The 20,230-nt window shown below is 46.8% G+C and overlaps 1 protein-coding gene across 2 annotated transcripts in view; it reads left to right on the top strand.

The window, feature by feature from the left end:
- The window catches only part of mthfd2l (methylenetetrahydrofolate dehydrogenase (NADP+ dependent) 2 like), a 41,078-nt gene that overhangs the window by 3,914 nt on the left and 16,934 nt on the right, over positions 1 to 20,230 (top strand). Inside the window, exons 1-2 of one of the 2 annotated variants that reach the window (XM_014143467.2) lie at positions 15,837 to 16,823; positions 17,524 to 17,708. In XM_014143467.2, coding sequence (XP_013998942.2) covers positions 16,687 to 16,823; positions 17,524 to 17,708 — 322 coding nt within the window. In that variant the 5' untranslated portion in view covers positions 15,837 to 16,686. Of the gene's footprint in view, positions 1 to 15,836; positions 16,824 to 17,523; positions 17,709 to 20,230 lie in introns of those variants that run through there. The other variant, XM_045695388.1, reaches the window with a different exon arrangement.

Here is a 20,230-nt window from a genome sequence, read left to right as displayed (position 1 = left end):
TTTCAAGTATTTTTTACTTAAGTACTTTACACCAGTGGCTATATGTGCTCTCTAGCCAACAGCGAGCGTCCCAGCTAGCAATGAGGAATCGGCCAGCTGGAACTGATTGAATCGGCACGAAATCAAAATGAAAGACAAAATTACTCGATTTAGTCATTTTAAATATTACTATTATACATTTTATACATACAAATTATACCCAAACACAAAAAAAACATTTTGTCTCTGGGGAAACCCCATAAACCTGGTGATGGTGCATGTGCGTAGCCCGCCTACAGGGGTCGCTACAGCGCGATGGGACGGGGACGTCCTGGCCCAAGCCCTCCCCTAAATCAGACAATACTGGGCCAATTGTACGTTGCCTCATGGGTCTCCCGGCATGTGTCTAGAACCAGCATCTGTAGAAATGCAGTTATGTTCTATGATGCAGTGTCTTAGACCACTGAGCCACTTGGGAGGCCACATCCACAAAGTTTTTAAAGCTGATCAATTGCCTTGCACAAGGTATCAAAATACTACACAGTATGTTAATTGTATTTTTTTGATCACAGAAACAATGAGGAAAATATGGAGAAAAATAAATAAATAGTGAAATGTTAATTATATAAAGCAGCCAGTGTAATCATCAGCCAGAGAGTCGCCCCAATCGGCTCGAGACCCAAGTAATACATTTGGGCCAGATAACTATCACCGGAATCGGCCTGAGCTCCATCCTCGCATCCTAGCCATAAGTAATACTGCCGAAAGCGGCCAAGACTCGGGCCAAATGACGTCGGCCGAGTCTGACTCTCAGCCGAGTGCCCCGACTCTCAGCCGGAATCGGCCCAGATCCACTGTGCTAGCTGGGGTGTTGGCTAGAAGACATACCAGAGGAAACACATTCACTATATACTGTAACAACAACAATTTTGTGTGAAAACCGTCAGTGAATTAGAAAATACGATGGAAACCCATTTAATTTGTATTTTTGAAAATGTTGCAGGTAAATTCCACGTGCACTATGCCACTACTCATAGCCTTTTAGCTCCAACAAGTCAATTTGATGGAAACACATTTCTGATAGAAAAATGTGTATATTATTTTTATGCAGATTTTAGAATATTCACATGAAACTCTGGCCAATTGGATGGATACTATCTATAGAGAGTAGCTGTTGCTTTAAGAGATATCTCTACCTGAAAATACATAATGCAAGTGATTGATAGGTGGTATTCAGCAGGTATTCAGCAGTCATTAAAGTATGCCTTATTTACTTTGAAGAACTACTAAAATAGTGATTTAGTCAGACAGCAGCTCTATAGAGATGAGATGATGACTTGGAATGAAATAATAAAGTTATCAAATGAAAACTAATGTAATATACACAACTGAAATATTTTAATAAAGTAAAGTAATGTGAATAAATTATGGTTAATAAGTGATAAGCAGTAATGGGGCAGTCACCACCATCATCGGACTTTTATTAATTATTTACAGCATTCAACCCACATAATGCATAGTGCATTTAAAGTAAAGATTCACACATTTTGAATATTATATTATTTTTGTGCATCTTTGAGCGATGTTCTATCGATTCCCTGGGTCATTGACTGTTTTCTTGTGTATCTGAGCTATTGCCGTTCAAGCAAGCAGGCAGAAATTCGTCCGGTATGACGTACCACAGTGATAAAGTGTCTCTCACTACACTGGAAGTTAATAGGAATGCGACTTTTAGATCACGAAAACGTCTATCATACATGTCAGATTTCAATACTGGCCGATGTCACAACACGGGAGGATGTCTTCTCTCGAATGTACCCTGGACTGATCATATTTCAGAAATATTCCTACCTCAACAATTTTTATTTATTTAACAGAGGGTAATTTCTCTTATTTGTCTGCCTCTTCAGTCCAGGGTGCATTGCATGTTGCTTTTGCAAATGACAGACTCCAATCTGTGAGGCGCATCGATCTGCAGGTTGAACATGGTGAGATTGTAAACTCCTAAATTGATAGTGTAGTTTGTTTAGGCGATTTTTACAGCTAACTAGATGGTAACTTTACAAGTAATGTTGTGTGGCTTTCTAAAGCTCTTTAAAAGTATTTTTGTAGTAGTGGAAGAAAACGTTTTTTAGTATATTATTTGAATAGTGAAATCATTTCAAATGCCCATCCCTAGTCAGTAGTGGTCAGTAGTTTTGGTCAGTCGTTGTGGTCGGTGTTAAATGGTTGTGGTGAGTAGTTGTGGTCAGTAGGTTAGGTCAGTAGTTATGGTCAGTCGTTGTGGTTCAGTAGATTTGGTCAGTAGTTTGTTGTCAGTAGTGGTGTGGTTGTGGTCAGTAGTTGTGTGGTTGTGGTCAGTAATTATTGGTCAGTAATTATTGGTCAGTTGTTGTGGCCAGGTATTTGTGTTCGGTAGTTGTTGTGGTCAGTAGTTGTGGTCAATAATTGTGTAGTTGTGGTCAGTAATTGTGTGGTTGTGGTCAGTAATTGTGGTCAGTAGTTGTGTTCAGTCATTTTTGGTTGAGTAGTTGGGGTCAGTAGTTGTGGTCCGTAGTTGGGGTCAGTAGTTGGGGTCAGTAGTTGGAGTCAGTAGTTGGGGTCAATAGTTGGGGTCAGTAGTTGGGGTCAGTAGTTGGAGTCAGTAGTTGGGGTCAGTAGTTGGGGTCAGTAGTTGGAGTCAGTAGTTGGGGTCAGTAGTTGTGGTTCAGTAGTTGTGGTCAGTAGTTGGAGTCAGTAGTTGGGGTCAGTAGTTGTGGTTCAGTTGTTGTGGTCTGTAGTTGGTTGGTTGTGGTCAGTAGTTATGGTCTCTAGTTGTGTTGTTGTTGTGGTCAGTAGTTGTGGTCAGTGGTCGGTTGTGGTCAGTAGTTGTGTTGTTGTGGTCAGTAGTTATGGTCTCTAGTTGTGTTGTTGTTGTGGTCAGTAGTTGTGGTCAGTGGTCGGTTGTGGTCAGTACTTGTGGTCAGTAGTTCTTGTCTGTTGTTGTGGTCAGTAGTTGTGGTTCAGTTGTTGTGTGGTTGCCTTCCCTGTAGCTCAGTTGGTAGAGCATGGTGTTTGCAATGCCAGGGTTGTGGGTTCGATTCCCAAGGGGGGCCAGTACGAAAAAAAAGAAAAAAAAAATGTATGAAATGTATGCATTCACTACTGTAAGTTGCTCTGGATAAGAGTGTCTGCTAAATGACATAAATGTAATGTTGTAGTTGTGGTCAGTATGTGTGGTCAGTAGTTCTTTGGTGGTGTTCAGTAGTTTTGCGGTCAGTTGCTGTTTGGTTGTGGTCAGTAGTGTTCAGTAGTTGTGTGGTTGTGGTCAGTAGTTGTGTGGTTCAGTAATTGTGTGGTTCAGTAGTTGTGGTCAGTGTGTGGTTGTGGTCAGTTGTTTTGCGGTCAGTTGTTGTTTGGTTGTGGTCAGTACCTTTGGTCAGTAGTTGTGATCAGTAGTTGTGTGGTTCAGTAATTGTGTTGTTATTAGTTGTGTGGTTGTGGTCAGTAGTTGAAGGGTTCAGTAGTTGTGTTGTAAATAGTTGTGTTCAGAAGTTGTGCGCACACCAATTAGGATGAAATGTTACGTTTCTTATGGTATTTATTTGTGGAAGTCCATCATCCATTTCGGATGGTATGTTACGAATTGGTATGATATGTTACGAATTTGGAAAATGTACAATATGTTAAGAATTTGCAAATGTACAATATTTTACGAATTCCAATTTGTTGTAGCTAATGTTAGCTAGTTGGCTAGGTGGCTAATGCTAACGTTAGCTAGCTGGCTAACATTAGCTTGTCTAGGGGATAGGGTTAAGTTTAGGTTATAGGGTTAAGGTTAGGGGAAGGGTTAGCTAACATGCTAAGTAGTTGCAAAGTAGCTAAAAAGTAGTAAGTCGTTGAAAAGTCACTAACTAGTTAAAATGCTAAAGTTGTCCATGATGAGATTCTAAACACCAAACCTTTGGGTTGCTTGACGTTCGCGTTATACTCCAACCCATCCAATCACCCTCTTTTCATTTTTGCGTCAAGTAACCTTCTGTCTTATTTAACCATATCAAACATAACATACTAATTTCAGTGTACCGGATTTACATTGACTATTTTACATCTAGTCTATGAGACCAGGCTGCCTACCAAGGCCCGATTGCTTCTGCCAAATTTAAGGCCCCTGCCCCAAAATCTGAAATAACTTGAAATAACCTCCTTTTGTTGCTCCTCTGTGTCTGTCAATAGATCGCTTTCTGCGTGCAGGCAGCTCACTCTGCATGCACTCTGCTCATGGCGGCTCTGAGTGTGTGAGTTTCCATAGCAACGGCTTTGCTTGGGCTGCTCTGCTCATTGAAGAGATACGAGAGAGCTGTTAGCTACTTTTCATCACTCTAAACGTTGACAGAACTCTCTAGGAACATTATTATTTTCTGTTAGTGATCAATTTAGTGATATCCGAGCCCTACCCGTACCCTAGTTAATGATGAGAAAACAGGCCCTACCTGGCCCTAACCCGATGTATAATGCCGGGGCCATTCGAACTTGGTTCGGGTAGCAGAGCTCTACTAGTGAACATTAGAAATCTTCACTGTAAAATTTCAGGTCCTCCAAACTGGGGAAGTATTTGGAATCTTAGTGCTAGCTGTTCGATCCAAAACAGATTCACATTAGCTTGAGAATTTGTCGAGCTATGAAGATGTTTTCTCCGAGTTAAGTGTTTCTAGGCAACAGTAGTCTTGGCTAGCTAACAAGAGAACCCTTTTTCTTTTAAACTAAATAAATCCTGCACTCTCTTTGACCCACACAACTAATTTTCTAGATTCATGATAGTGTTGTTAGACAAAGCAAGGAAAGTGAACTTCAAAACATGATTTAGTTTTATTGGAATTTGCAGCTGTTGTTGGTAAGTAAGGAATCTGCTAGCTTCTTACTACAACAGCTCTATCTATGGATTCGTAGAAGCTATTTCTAATGCTTTTTCAGTTTTGAAAAGCAGAGAAGTAGAGGATGATTTCATAACCTCTTAAGTTTTGTCTGAATTGTTGGGGGAGTGGTCAAAATGGAAGTTATTTGGAAAAAGTTTGGTGAAAATGTGGTAATACAGTTACTAAAACAGCTGTATCGTTAGATTCGTAGGGGATATTTTGGTTCCTCGCAAAGATTTGAATAGCAGTAAAGTAGATGTCATACGCTCTAACTCTTTATCTAAGTTGTTGCAAAGTGGCCAAAGTAGCTGATTTGTGTCAAAAGTTGCATTATTGCATATGTAGGTAATGGAACGTTGGAAGTGAAGATGTCACAATGGGGAGCTTTAGAATGTTGAGGAAATGCCCAAAAAATTTATCACTTAAAAAGTATAAAATATAGCAAAAAGTTAAATAGCACCAACTCAATACAGACCAGTCTATGCTTTTTAAAGTTTGAAATGCGTTTCTAGTTTAAATGGTGTAGGAGGAGTTGAATAATAACTACAATAATAAGAAGTATGTTGAAAATTGAAGTAGGGGCTTTTGCTTCACAAGCCCCACAACTAGCTAATTCACATGCTGATATTGACTTTGGTATTATTGTCTGTAGCTATGTTTGCTAGCTAGCCAGCCAACCCATAGAGAGCATTGCATTGATGGTTTTGTAGTCGACTTGAGCTGCAACAGATTTCCACAACGATTTTCACATTGCTTCCAACATTATTATAACGACAAAATTAAACATTAGTTCACAAAAAATATTGTTCTCACATATTGGTGTTTATGGTACAATGTAAATTATAGGAATGAGTGGTTTTGGGTGGATTTTCCTTTAATGTAAAACAATTATAATCGAAACCGAAAACCCTGATGGAGAAGAATTTATGTCTGTAATAAAGCCCTTTTATGGGAAGCCCCTGCCCAGTCATGTGAAATCCATAGATTAGGGCCTAATGAATTTATTTCAATTCACAAATTTCCTTATATGAACTGTAACTCAGCAAAATCTTTGAAATTGTTGCATGTTGTGTTTCTATTTTTGTTCAGTATACATCGTTAGCAACCCTAGCTAACAACACTAGTTAGCTATGTCATTAGCAGCACTTGCTAGTTAACTACGTCATTAGCAGTGCTAGCTATTTAGCTACAGCATTAGCAGCGCTAGCTAATTTGCTAGCTACGTCATTCCTAACTGCTAACATTGGGGGGGTGGGGAGAGTTGTCATGTCTGCAGAAGAAGAGTTGAGGCTGGGGGGGGGGGGTTGAAGGTCATGTTCATGTCACAGTGAACAATGAGACGGATATTTCACTGAATGTATAAATGTGAAGCATCCGGTTAGCGTTTTCCACTCACTACCAAATATGATGATGGGAGGAAGTCCAGTGGTTGACAGTGGGAGAAAAATGGAGCGAGACAGATTTTGGCCGACATTCTGCTAATTTTCTCGTTTAAACATTTGATCGCAATACAGTTTTCTGTTTCCAAAACTAAAATCTGTTACGAACAGAGTGGACTAAGTTTTGTAGACTTTACCATTTGCCAAAGTGTAAAAAAAATGGCAATGTTTAGGAGTGCATGGGCGAATTGAGTTATTGCACACATTAGGTTGTTCCCTAACGGAAATATGGTAACAGTATAGCTTCCTTCCCTCTCCTCGCCTCGAACCAGGGACCCTCTGCACACATCAACAACTGACACCCACGAAGCATCGTTACCCATCGCGCCACAAAAGCCACGGCCCTTGCAGAGCAAGGGGAACAACTACTTCAAGGTCTGAGCGAGTGACGTCACCGATTGAAACGCTATTAGCGCGCACCCCGCTAACTAGCTAGCCATTTCACATCGGTTACACAAGAACATGCTAGAACACGCCACAATAGGCTCTGCCCACTATAATTATTTTGATACCATTGGAAACGACAGGCTGTGGTCTGTCTTGGGTTAGTTATAACAAATATTTGGTAATGTTCTGTGAAGTCCCACACATGTACATACGCACTCACGAAGAAGTCTTGTTAAACATCGACCAAACCTTCAAAATACTTCATGTAATGTGATTAGGGATAGTATGACATGAAGTATTTTGAAGGCTTGTTAGACATTTGGCAGACTTCTTGTTGAGTGTGTATCTACATGTGTGGGATTTCACAGGACTTGACCTGTGACCCTCCAAGAGTAAGATTCCATACTTTTCTGTGGACATGTCAACTGTGATTAGGAATTCCGTTTATCTGGTAATTCTCACCTCTACTGAATTTTCCCCAAGTTCGAGTGTGTATGTACATGTGTTGGGACTTCACATAACATGACCATGACCCTCAAACCCCTCGCCCCCACTCTTCTACGGACATGCCTACGGAGCTGTGAAGGGAACGGCACCTCCATACCTTCAGGCTCTGATCAGGCCCTACACCCAAACAAGGGCACTGCGTTCATCCACCTCTGGCCTGCTGGCCCCCCTACCTCTGAGGAAGCACAGTTCCCGCTCAGCCCAGTCAAAACTGTTCGCTGCTCTGGCACCCCAATGGTGGAACAAGCTCCCTCACGACGCCAGGACAGCGGAGTCAATCACCACCTTCCGGAGACACCTGAAACCCCACCTCTTTAAGGAATACCTAGGATAGGAAAAAGTAATCCTTCTAACCCCCCCCCCCTAAAAGATTTAGATGCACTATTGTAAAGTGGTTGTTCCACTGGATATCATAAGGTGAATGCACCAATTTGTAAGTCGCTCTGGATAAGAGCGTCTGCTAAATGACTTAAATGTAATGTAAATGTAATGACAACTCCCCCAGTAATGACGTAGCTAGCTAGCGCTGAAGCAAATTAGCTAGCGCTGCTAACGCTGTAGTTAACTAGATAGTGCTGCTAACGTCATAGCTAGCGTTGCTAATAACGTAGCTAACGAGCTTTGTTAGCTAGCGTTGCTAATGCCGTAGCTAACGTCGTAACTAACTTGTTAGCGCTGCTAACTAACCAGTGCTGTTAATAATGTACCTAACTAGCGTTAGCTACTGTTGCTAACGATGTAGCTAGTGCTGCTGCTAACCACGTAGCTAACTAGCGAGCGCTACTAATGACGTAGCTATCTAGCGTTGTTAGCTAGTGTCACTAACGATGAAGCTCACTAGCTAGCGCTGCTGATGTAGTAGCTAACTTGTAAGCTCTGCTAACAACATAGCTAAGTAGCTATCACTGCTAACGACTTAGCTAGCTTTGCTAACGATGTAGCATTTGAAATGTCATAGGCTAAAAATATTTCTCTGCTTTTTAACAAACTTTGCAGCCTAACATATTTTGATGGCCTTTGAAATATTTAGAAGCTTTCTAATAAACTTCACAGCCTGAAATATTTCACTGGTAGAAATATTGAGCTGACCTTTGAAATATTTGACGCCTTTTAACAAACTTCGCAGCCTATTATTTTGAGAGCTGGTTTGCCCCTTAGGGCCACTGTAAAGTCTAGTTTAGAGAATCATTGTACCATCTAAACCGCAGTGAAATGTCTTTTCCATAACCGAAAATATTTTATTTGGAGTTGTTTGAAGCTGGTGTACAAAACTGAAAGTAAAAGATACAAAAACCAAACTTAAGAACGGGAAGTATAGAAATAGTGTGAATAGAACAGATCTACCACTTCTTAGACTAGTTTTCAATGCGAATGACAGATCTATAACACACATTTCTAGGTGTTCCTAATGTTTTGTACACTCTGTGTATACAAGTCAAATAATGTCGATTTTCTACTTTTTGGAGGAATTTGCCAATTTGGTAGATCCATGGAAATTTCAACACATAGGTGTATAATCATTTTTGGAGATTGCCCTTGCTATAATAATGTGTATATGCCTAGAATAAACAATTACTGTAGCATAATATTGTTAAATTGTCATAAGGTTTTTGGTTTATGACAGCTGCTCTCACAGTTACACAAAATGTGGCAGCATTGGCCTTTTTATTGCCTTTACCTCCCTTATCTCACCTCATTTGCGCACATTGTATATAGACTTGTTTTTCTACTGTATTATTGACTGTATGTTTGTTTTACTCCATGTGTAACTCTGTGTTGTTGTATGTGTTGAACTGCTTTGCTTTATCTTGGCCAGGTCACCATTGTAAATGAGAACTTGTTCTCAACTTGCCTACCTGGTTAAACAAAGGTAAAATAAAATAAATAAATAAATATAAATTATCTATGGAACACACAACTGCACACACGTCCCTGCCAGGCTGCCCCCCCCATCTAGCCCAAAGGCAGGTCGATTTAGATATTGAGTCGTTTCTATCTTATGCCTTGATCACACCAACAGTGTTTTGTGTTTTGGAACACCAGAAATACATTAATCTCCAATGGAAGGCTGCGTTTGCCTTTCAGCATTGCGTTGCAGTGGCAGTTCCATTGCGTACTGTGTGGTGCATATCCAACATGCATCAAACTGTATGTGTAGACGGCTTGACAGAAACGGTAGCAGAAGGTGAATGTTGAACTTTTGTTGCACACCTTTCCAGATGACGGTGTGTACCATTTTGCGCAAAAACACTGTCTGTGTGATCAAGGCGTAGAGGCCCTGCATGGTCAATCCAACGGCCTCCGCAGAAGTCAGAGGATATATACTTGAAGCAGAGCTGTTGTGTAGGAAATTGTCTAGGAAGTGAGTTTGTACCTCCCGCCCCCACCTAACATCAACCAATCATGTCAATGTGGAGCTTTACAGAGCCGTCACATTGTTACAAAATTTAGGAGGCGCACGGTGATGTGGTAAAGAGCTCGATTTGGCCTCCGCAATTGCATCAAACCCTCTGTATGGAGCTTGCTAGAGCAAGCATAAATTATATTTTACCTTCCAAATGCATTGTATGCAGCTGGCAATACAATCGTATCCTCAGTGGACCGGTTGTGCATAAACATTCTCCATTCAGGCTGTAAGGCCTCAATTTCCTCCTTTTTTTTCTCTTCTGGGGAAATATGCTTTAAATATGCATACTGTCTTTATGACACACCATTTTCCACCACCATGCTAAAGTGGCTAATGCCTAGTTATGCTAGTCCCAGATGTTGCATATCACGTTCAGGTTGGAGCAGTCTGTTTATGTATTGAACACGGCTATAAGCGTCATTGTGCAAAATGGTATTGTAATGACCCGGCTTGGTCATAAAGGAAAAAGAGACGGACTCTAGGTGTGCAGGTCAGAACACAGGTTTATTCCTAAACTGGGCTATTGTTCAGGCCACAGCCCACACCGCTAAATGCCGAACGTACACAATTATACCAAGTCTAATTAAGGGTTACTCCCATAGGAACAGATCAAGGCCCCGAACAGAAAAGAGAGAGAAGATGAGACAGTAATCTCTATTTATGCATTTCTAAATCCCGCGGGATTACCCATCATACCCCCCCAACCTTTCCCTCTGTCCTGACATATTTAACCCCTGCTAGTAGCCATGAGAACCATAACACACCCACAAACACAGAACACAATACCGGGTCGTTACATAGCCCCCCCCTTTCTAAACCCTAGCCCCTAGGGTTACACAACAAAATCCTTAAAACGACCCGGAGGTCACATCAGTCTCTTGGGCCTCCCCGTGGCTCTCACCGGTGAACCCCCAGAACACTCATCTGCCCCAATGTCATTTCCAGCGCCCTCCGAAGAAGCAGCCCCCATCCCAGGCTCAGGTTGCGCTAGAGTCTCCTCGTTAGACTGTTCCCGTGGGCTCACATCAGAGACCTCACTCCCATTTCCTACCGTTTTCCTCCCTCTGTAGGGTGCCAATCGGTCCCGGTGGACCACCACCTTCCTGCTCCGTGGGGGGACCTCCACCCGGTACGTCACCTCCCCCACTCTCTCTATCACCAGACACGGCCCCACCCATGCACTGTCCAGCTTTGGGCACCGCCCCTTCTTGCGCGTGGGGTTGTGAAGCCACACACATTCTCCCGCTCCAAAGTGCCTCCCCCTAGCGCGCGAGTCGTAGTGGCGCACCCCTGCGTTCTCGAGTTGCTCTCTTGCGAAGGTGTGAGCCGCTTCCAACCGGTTCTGCAGACGACACACATAGTTCGGGCCAGGCAAAACCCTGTCATCATTATCAGGAGGGTGGCCAAACGTCAGTTCGGCTGGGGTGCGCAACTCACGACCTAACATTAGTAGCGCTGGGGAGCACGCAGTCGATTCTTGAACAGCCGACCTACATGCCATAAGAATAAACGGTAAGTGGGTGTCCCAATCTCTCTGGTGTTTTGAGGTAACGATGGCCAGCTGCTGTGCTAACGTTCTGTTAAATCTTTCCACCAGCCCATCACTCTGGGGGTGAAGCGGAGTAGTGCGCGTCTTCTCCGCGCCTAACCGTCTACACAACTCTGAGAACACCCGTGACTCGAAGTTTCTCCCCTGGTCGCTGTGAATAGACTGTGGCACCCCAAACCGACTGATTATTCCCCCCACCAACGCATCAGCTACTGTCTCTGCCTCCTGGTCTGGGAGAGCGTAAGCTTCCGGCCACTTGGTGAAGTAGTCCATAGCGGTTAGAATCCACCTGTTACCTCTGTCTGTGGTTGGAAACGGCCCCACTATGTCTACCCCCAGTCTCTCCATGGGCTCCCCTACTGGGAATTGTTGTAGGAGGGCGTGTGACTGACCTGGAGGTCCTTTTTTAGCAGCACACTCGTCTTACTGCCTACAAAAGTCCTCAACATCCCTCCTGTGCCTGGCCCAATAGAAGCCTTTACGCATGCGCTTTAACGTTTTGGAGACCCCAAAATGCCCTGCGCCAACTCCCCCATGAAGCTGCTGTAACACGCTCCCCTGCAGCCTTTTGGGCACCACTACCTGCCACGTAATTTCTCCAGTCGCTGGCTTTTTCCACCCCCTCTGGAGCACTCCCTCAGCCACTCTAAGGACTGTGAATTTAGCCCACAGTCCCTTGGTGACTGGTGATAGAGGGGCTACTTCCCACCACGGCGGTCGTCTTCTCTCTTCCACCCACCGCAGCACAGGACGCAGCTCTGCGTCCTCCTCCTGGCGACGCCTCCACTCCCCAACGTCCACAGCCTCAAGCTCCCGGCACTCTGTCACACTCAGCTGACTCACCGTGGCGGTGACTCCCTCCTCCCTGCACAGTTCTCTCTCTCGCTCCACCCGTTTGGCGCAGTACCCACATCCATCCTCAGCACACGGGCGGCGGGACAAGGCGTCTGCATTGCTGTTGCGAAGGCCGGCTCTGTGCTCCACCTGGAAGTCGTAGGGTTGCAGCTCCTCCAGCCAGCGGGCAATCTGACCCTCTGGCTCCTTGAAGGAGAGAAGCCACTGCAGGGCGGAGTGATCCGTCCGGACCACAAACGGCAGGCCCCCCAGGTAGTACTTGAAATGGCGTACTGCTGCCACGACAGCCAAAAGCTCTCTCCTTGTCACGCAGTAGCGTTTTTCAGCCTTATCAAAAGTCCTGCTGTAATAAGCTACTACGTGTTCCCCATCAGGACCACGCTGAGCCAGCACAGCCCCCAAACCCTCATTGCTTGCGTCGGTGTCCAGGATGAACGGACGGTTCGGGTCTGGTGAGGCCAGGACAGGGGCCTCCATCAGGGCACGTTTGAGAGCCTCAAACGCCCGCTGGTGCTCTTCGGTCCACTGAAAAACAGTGTCCTACTTGAGAAGGTGGTTCAAAGGAGCCGCTACCCCCGCAAACCCCTTCACAAACCTACGATAGTAGGATGCCAGCCCCAGGAAGCTCTTAACCTCTTTTTTTCCCCCTGGAACTGGCCACCCCTCACAGCCTCTACTTTGTCTGGCATCGTGCTGATGCCCTCACCACCCAGCTGATGCCCCAGGAACGCCACCTCCCTTTGCATGAAATGGCACTTTCCCGGATGTAATTTTAGCCCCGCCCCCGAGATCCTCTCCAACACTCGCCTAAGTGCGCCCAGTGCCCCCTCAAACGATGTGCCGTGCACCAATATGTCGTCTAGGTACACAACACACTCGTCTCTCGGAACCCCCGCCAGCACTCTGTCCATGAGCCTCTCAAAGGTGGCAGGAGCATTACAGAGCCCGAAGCACAGCACCTTGAACTGCCAATGGCCCCTATCTGTGGAGAAGGCCGTTTTTTCACGTGCCCCTGGCGAGAGGGGCACCTGCCAGTAGCCACTGCGCAGATCAAGGGAGGAGAACCACGAGGACCCTCTCACGTGGTCTAGCGACTCATCAATCCTCGGTAGGGGATACGAGTCTTTAGTGGTGACAGAATTTAGGCCCCTGTAGTCAACACAAAACCTAAGTTTACCCCTTTTCTTAGGACCATGGGCTATCTGATGGCTCAATGAAATCAGCCCGCAACATGTCAACAATAGCTGTGTCTGCTGCTTCCCTCCTGGCAAGGGGAATACGACGGGGCCGAATTTGAATGGGTCGGGCATCCCCAGTGTCTATTTCGTGCTGAACTAGGTGCGTTTGTCCTACCTCATCTTCCCCCCAAGCGAAGCTATCTTTAAAGTCCAACAGCAGCTGCTTTAACTGTCTCTGTTGTCTCTCATCCAGACCCTGACAGTTCTTCAGCCACACAGCCTCGACGGCGTCGATAGCTTCCTCCTTCCCCCCGTCGGGCTGATGGGGTGAAGGAGCCAGTGTGTTTTGGGCTACTGAGCTGCCTGTGCTTGCACCATGATGGGGAGTGAAGGCCGTCACCGCTGGAGACAGCTGCTGGAATGGCACAACGACCAAGGGAGCAGACGGGATGACCGGTGGAGTTTCTGCAAGCTTGGAGGAAGACGGAGGGACAGCCCTGCCCCCTGCTGGCTCTCCCGAAGGCGACATTCCCACTGTGGGCCCCCCCGATAGCCTCAAAGTGCCCGACGCTAAGTCCAACTGAGCCCCACAGTTTTTCAAAAAGTCCATTCCCAGTATACAGGGGTCCTGCACCGCTGCTACCCACGCCAGACACCCCACAGTTCTCCCCCCCACAGTCACAGATAGCTGACACTTCCCTAACATGGGGGCTAGCTCCCCCGTGACAGTCCGTAGCTGGACAAGGGTCGGCTCCACCCGCACCCCAACAGGTAGTATGTCTGGTCTCACCAGGGTTACTGTAGAGCCCGTGTCGACCAGGGCCAAACATTCCACCCCCTCTACCTTGACGATGACATTGCAGAAGTCCCCAACGGTGGTACGTCCCACCACAACTACCGGACTAGGAAACACGGCGGCAGCTACACCCTGGGGGAGCAGGTCCCCACCCTCTTGTCTGCGCTGCTGGGTACCTCTTTTGCTTACAGTGGGTTCGGGGCCGGGGGGGTGGGTCCGCGCTGCCCCCTGCGCGAGAACCCGCCGTCGTTTCCCTGGTGACGGGGGAATCTGCCACACTCCCGCTGAATGTGGCCAGGCTGGCCACAACCCCAGCAGACAATAGGAGTTGAGCTGACACTGCGACGCTGCCTGGAGCCCCTCTCCATGACAAGCGAAGCAGTCTTGACTAGCCCGCCCAACTCGTCGACCCACTCTGGTTTCATGACCCCTGGCACCCCAGCCACCACTGCTCTCACCTCTGGTTGACTGGCGACTTCCACTCTCACTCCCTCACCCCAGGTCAGCTCCCTCTTCCTGGCTATCTCCACTGCAGCCCGCAGAGATGGTGGGTCCGCCATCTGAACATGCTTACCCAGTTCGGTGGAAGAGAGCGCTCTAATAAAACTGTCCCGTGCCAGCTCGTCTTGCACCCCAATCGGCATAGTTGCATAAGCCCGCCTGGTCAGGCTCAGAATACCACTTGCCAACGCCTTTAATGATTCCCCCTGAAGTCTATTTTTGTTACTCAGTTCAATCCGCAGCATGTTGGGCTGCGCGTCGCTGCCGAAACGACCCCCCAATGCCTCCACTAGCGCACCGTAGTCGCCCCTCTCGTCCGGGGCTAGCGTTAACAGGCATTCCGACGCCTCCTCTGTCAGGCTCAGGGCAAGCTGTAACGCTTTCGTCTCGTCAGACCACCTCCCTGCTCTGGCCAACAACTCGAATTGAGTGAAAAAAACTTCCCATTTACCTTGTCCATTGAACTTTGGTAGTTTAGCCGCTACCGTGGCTAATGGCAATAGGCCGCTGCCATCTCTGTTTACATAAGCAGGCCCCGCCATTTCCGCACCCGGTGACGTCGATATCCCCGTCGCCGTGACGTCTGCTCTCGAGCGGTGTGAAGGAAAACCCGCCAGTTCTGCCATCTTGCTGACTGACAATTTAACTCCCGCCATGTGGCCCTCCAGCTCTTCTACGGCAGTCGCCGCCCGACCCTCCCGACCGGGTACCCCCGAGCCCACAACGGACACATTGTCCGACTCTTCCTTAATTTTCCGCCTCGCCCCAAGCATCATGACCGTAGATGCGAGTCACGCTAAAGCTAACCCGGCCTATACTGAACAGCTAACTCGCCTAGTTTTGATCCCGTAGTTCGAAAGCACTTCTGACGCCAGTGTAATGACCCGGCTGGGTCATAAAGGAAAAAGAGACGGACTCTAGGTGTGCAGGTCAGAACACAGGTTTATTCCTAAACTGGGCTATTGTTCAGGCCACAGCCCACACCGCTAAATGCCGAACGTACACAATTATACCAAGTCTAATTAAGGGTTACTCCCATAGGAACAGATCAAGGCCCCGAACAGAAAAGAGAGAGAAGATGAGACAGTAATCCCTATTTATGCATTTCCAAATCCCGACGGGATTACCCATCATACCCCCCCAACCTTTCCCTCTGTCCTGACATATTTAACCCCTGCTAGTAGCCATGAGAACCATAACACACCCACAAACACAGAACACAATACCGGGTCGTTACAGTATTGTAATGAAACAGACAAGGAGCAGGTCTCGAACCCTCGACCTTCTAGCCCGAAGTCCAGCGCGCTATCGACTGTACAGTAAAAGCGTGCTCGAGCGGCAGAGTCGATATCCGCGCATATAAACCCAGGGTCGTTATATTATGCAGCATCATCTGGATATGTGTGCAAAAAAGTTCAACTTCTGTCAAGCCATCTAATGCCTGATGTCCACCAGATGCATATGAGTTTTGTTTTACCAGATGTCTTGTCCGCATTTCTGTACATGGCACACGTGCTTCGCTTTCCAACTAGCTTAAAGCTAGCTAGTTGCAGTGTGTGTACTTCTGTTTGTACCACCGCATGGTAAAGCAACCGAAGAGTTGAAAATATTGAACACATGCAGGCACAGAACTGCACCGTTGACAAGGAATGACTTCCACCTGAACGCAAAGAGTTTGATGCATCTGGTTGACATGAGGCATAAGTATACAATTTGATGCATACATTTGATTTATACAACATATGCACCACCACACAGAACCCACTGCAACTGCTTCTTCAATGCTGCAATGCAAACGCAGCGTTCCACTGGAAACGAATGTATTTCTGGTGTACCACAACGCAGTGATGTAGGTTTGATCGCAACATTAGGAAGTAGCCACTAGAATGTGGTGGGAAAGTGTGTTTCATAAAGAAAGTATGCATATTTTACATGTTCTTTTTTTCTTCCTGCCTTCGCGCCATTAAATATTGTTAAGGGGAAAATCTACGCATTTGCAGCGTGAATGGAGAATGTTTTAGGTATGAACCGGTTCACGGGGATACGAGTGTATTGCCCGCTGCATACAATGCATTTGGACTGTACAATGAAACCATCAATACCAAATATCGCCATCTGCCGGCCTTTGGGCTACCCCCTATCCACGGTCACACACACACACACACACACACACACAGCGGTGGGGCGGGCAACATGGCGGCCTCTATCTCCCCGCTACGCTCCTCCTACAGGATTTGTAACAGTCTATCCTTCCACCACTGCCGAGCCAAACTGCGGATGCACAGAAAGTGCGACAGCCAGAGAAGACATCTCCATGCGTCAGTCACCAGGTAAAAAGCAAGAAACATGTGAGGGTGACAGAGAGGAAAGATGCTCCATACTGCTGCTAGCTGATACCGGTGAAGGGTGACTGTTCGTCACCTGTCAGTCGGTGAGATTGACAGCTAGCTGCATCGTGCAGTGTACTGTAGCAAGGGCAGGTGCGGGCTAGCTGGCGGAAAATCACGGAGGGGGGGGAGATTTAAAACACGACAGATAAAATGATACCTAGCTACTGTCAACAAACGCGTCGAACTTGCATTGCTTTAATTTCTGCATTATCTCTCTTGACAATCGGTCCGTGAAGAGCATTTGTTTCTGGCTATGAGGTTGTTAGCCAGCTAGCTAGTTAGTTATCCCGGCTCAGTTCAACAAGGTTACAATAGGACTGACAATGCGCATTAGGATGCCAAAGATAACTCCTGTCACTAGCACCTGTCAGATCGATTTGAGATGACACACCATGTTGTTTTTATCTACTGTCACTTCAAGTCTAATCCAGTTTTTGAAACACTTTACACTTCTCAAATGATACTGACAGTGCTTTTGATGATATCAAACAGCAAATAGATGGGATTTAATTATAGCAAGTTTATAATAGTTCCACATCTCAAAGTCACCTTGCCCCTTGCAGCATTCTAGTCATCTCATGTAATGGTGTAATATTCAGCCAGCCTACAAAATATGGTGTGTGCGTGTGTGTGTGTGTAGGCATGCTGCGGTGGTCGTGTCAGGGACAGAGATGGCTCGTCAGATTCACAGAGAGATCCAGAGGGAGGTGGAGGAGCTGGTCACCGGCGGCAACATGAGACCCCACCTGGGTGTGGTGTTGGTTGGGGACGACCCGGCTAGTCGCACCTACGTCAGGAACAAGACCAGAGCTGCTAGTATACTGGGTAGGAAGGGTACACACGCACGCATGCACGCACACATGCACGCACGCACACACACATGCACGCACACACACACACAAAGCTCTAGGAAAGCTGTCTGTCTAAACAATGAACGAGTGTCTGTTCTTTTATATGCAGATGGGATTGTATTGATCTCTGAAACTGAAGGTGAGCTTCAAGAATTGTTAAATATTGTTTTTAACTGGTGTGAACAATAAACACTGAGTATCAATGTAGACAATTAAGGTAGTCCACTATAGGAACTCAGCAGGTCCTTCCACTGTAGGAACTCAGCAGGTCCTTCCACTGTAGGAACTCAGCAGGTCCTTCCACTGTAGGAACTCAGCAGGTCCTTCCACTGTAGGAACTCAGCAGGTCCTTCCACTGTAGGAACTCAGCAGGTCCTTCCACTGTAAGAACTCAGCAGGTCCTTCCACTGTAGGAACTCAGCAGGTCCTTCCACTGTAGGAACTCAGCAGGTCCTTCCACTGTAGGAACTCAGCAGGTCCTTCCACTGTAGGAACTCAGCAGGTCCATCCACTGTAGGAACTCAGCAGGTCCTTCCACTGTAAGAACTCAGCAGGTCCTTCCACTGTAAGAACTCAGCAGGGCCTTCCACTGTAAGAACTCAGCAGGTCCTTCCACTATAGGAACTCAGCAGGTCCTTCCACTATAGGAACTCAGCAGGTCCTTCCACTGTAAGAACTCAGCAGGTCCTTCCACTGTAAGAACTCAGCAGGTCCTTCCACTGTAAGAACTCAGCAGGTCCTTCCACTGTAAGAACTCAGCAGGTCCTTCCACTATAGGAACTCAGCAGGTCCTTCCACTATAGGAACTCAGCAGGTCCTTCCACTATAGGAACTCAGCAGGGCCTTCCACTATAGGAACTCAGCAGGTCCTTCCACTGTAGGAACTCAGCAGGTCCTTCCACTGTAGGAACTCAGCAGGTCCTTCCACTGTAGGAACTCAGCAGGTCCTTCCACTGTAGGAACTCAGCAGGTCCTTCCACTATAGGAACTCAGCAGGTCCTTCCACTGTAGGAACTCAGCAGGTCCTTCCACTGTAGGAACTCAGCAGGTCCTTCCACTATAGGAACTCAGCAGGCCCTTCCACTGTAGGAACTCAGCAGGTCCTTCCACTGTAAGAACTCAGCAGGTCCTTCCACTATAGGAACTCAGCAGGTCCTTCCACTATAGGAACTCAGCAGGTCCTTCCACTATAGGAACTCAGCAGGGCCTTCCACTATAGGAACTCAGCAGGTCCTTCCACTGTAGGAACTCAGCAGGGCCTTCCACTATAGGAACTCAGCAGGTCCTTCCACTATAGGAACTCAGCAGGTCCTTCCACTATAGGAACTCAGCAGGTCCTTCCACTATAGGAACTCAGCAGGGTCTTCCACTGTAGGAACTTAGCAGGGCCTTCCACTGTAGGAACTTAGCAGGTCCTTCCACTATAGGAACTCAGCAGGTCCTTCCACTATAGGAACTCAGCAGGGTCTTCCACTGTAGGAACTCAGCAGGGTCTTCCACTGTAGGAACTCAGCAGGTCCTTCCACTATAGGAACTCAGCAGGGCCTTCCACTATAGGAACTCAGCAGGGCCTTCCACTGTAGGAACTCAGCAGGGCCTTCCACTATAGGAACTCAGCAGGGCCTTCCACTGTAGGAACTCAGCAGGGCCTTCCACTGTAGGAACTCAGCAGGTCGTGTAACACATTTATTTTCCCCTGTTGTCCTGATATACGACATGTTGTCAGTACAAGTCTGGGGTTGAATATTAATGCATTTTTGGATTACAATGTGTGTGATCATAGCTAACCATGTGAATGGTGTCCTTGGTGTCCTTGGTGACATGGTGTCCTTGGTGACATGGTGTCCTTGGTGACTTGGTGACATGGTGTCCTTGGTGTCCTTGGTGTCCTGGTGACATGGTGTCCTTGGTGACATGGTGTCCTTGGTGACTTGGTGACATGGTGTCCTTGGTGTCCTTGGTGTCCTGGTGACATGGTGCTCTTGGTGACATGGTGACATGGTGTCCTTTGTGACATGGTGACTTGGTGACATGGTGCCCTTGGTTCCTTTTTTCCTTTACAGGTTTCTGTTTTCCTTGGTGTCCTTGGTGACATGGTGCTCTTGGTGACATGGTGCCCTTGGTGACATTATTGCTATGTGTAAAGCCATGGGTGTCCTACCTTTTAAATGTTTCACTAAACTTTTTTATGACCTATTATTACATATGCTGCAGCAGTGTGGGAACAACAGCATGAGGGCAGCAGTGTTATGCTGCAGCAGTGTGGGAACAACAGCATGAGGGCAGCAGTGTTATGCTGCAGCAGTGTGGGAACAACAGCATGAGGGCAGCAGTGTTATGCTGCAGCAGTGTGGGAACAACAGCATGAGGGCAGCAGTGTTATGCTGCAGCAGTGTGGGAACAACAGCATGAGGGCAGCAGTGTTATGCTGCAGCAGTGTGGGAACAACAGCATGAGGGCAGCAGTGTTATGCTGCAGCAGTGTGGGAACAACAGC

This window comes from Salmo salar, chromosome ssa15, assembly GCF_905237065.1.
Source record: "Salmo salar chromosome ssa15, Ssal_v3.1, whole genome shotgun sequence".
NCBI classification, from domain to species: Eukaryota; Metazoa; Chordata; class Actinopteri; order Salmoniformes; family Salmonidae; genus Salmo; species Salmo salar.
Note: the sequence above shows the minus strand (reverse complement) of the source record. Positions and strands in the feature narration are given on the sequence as shown.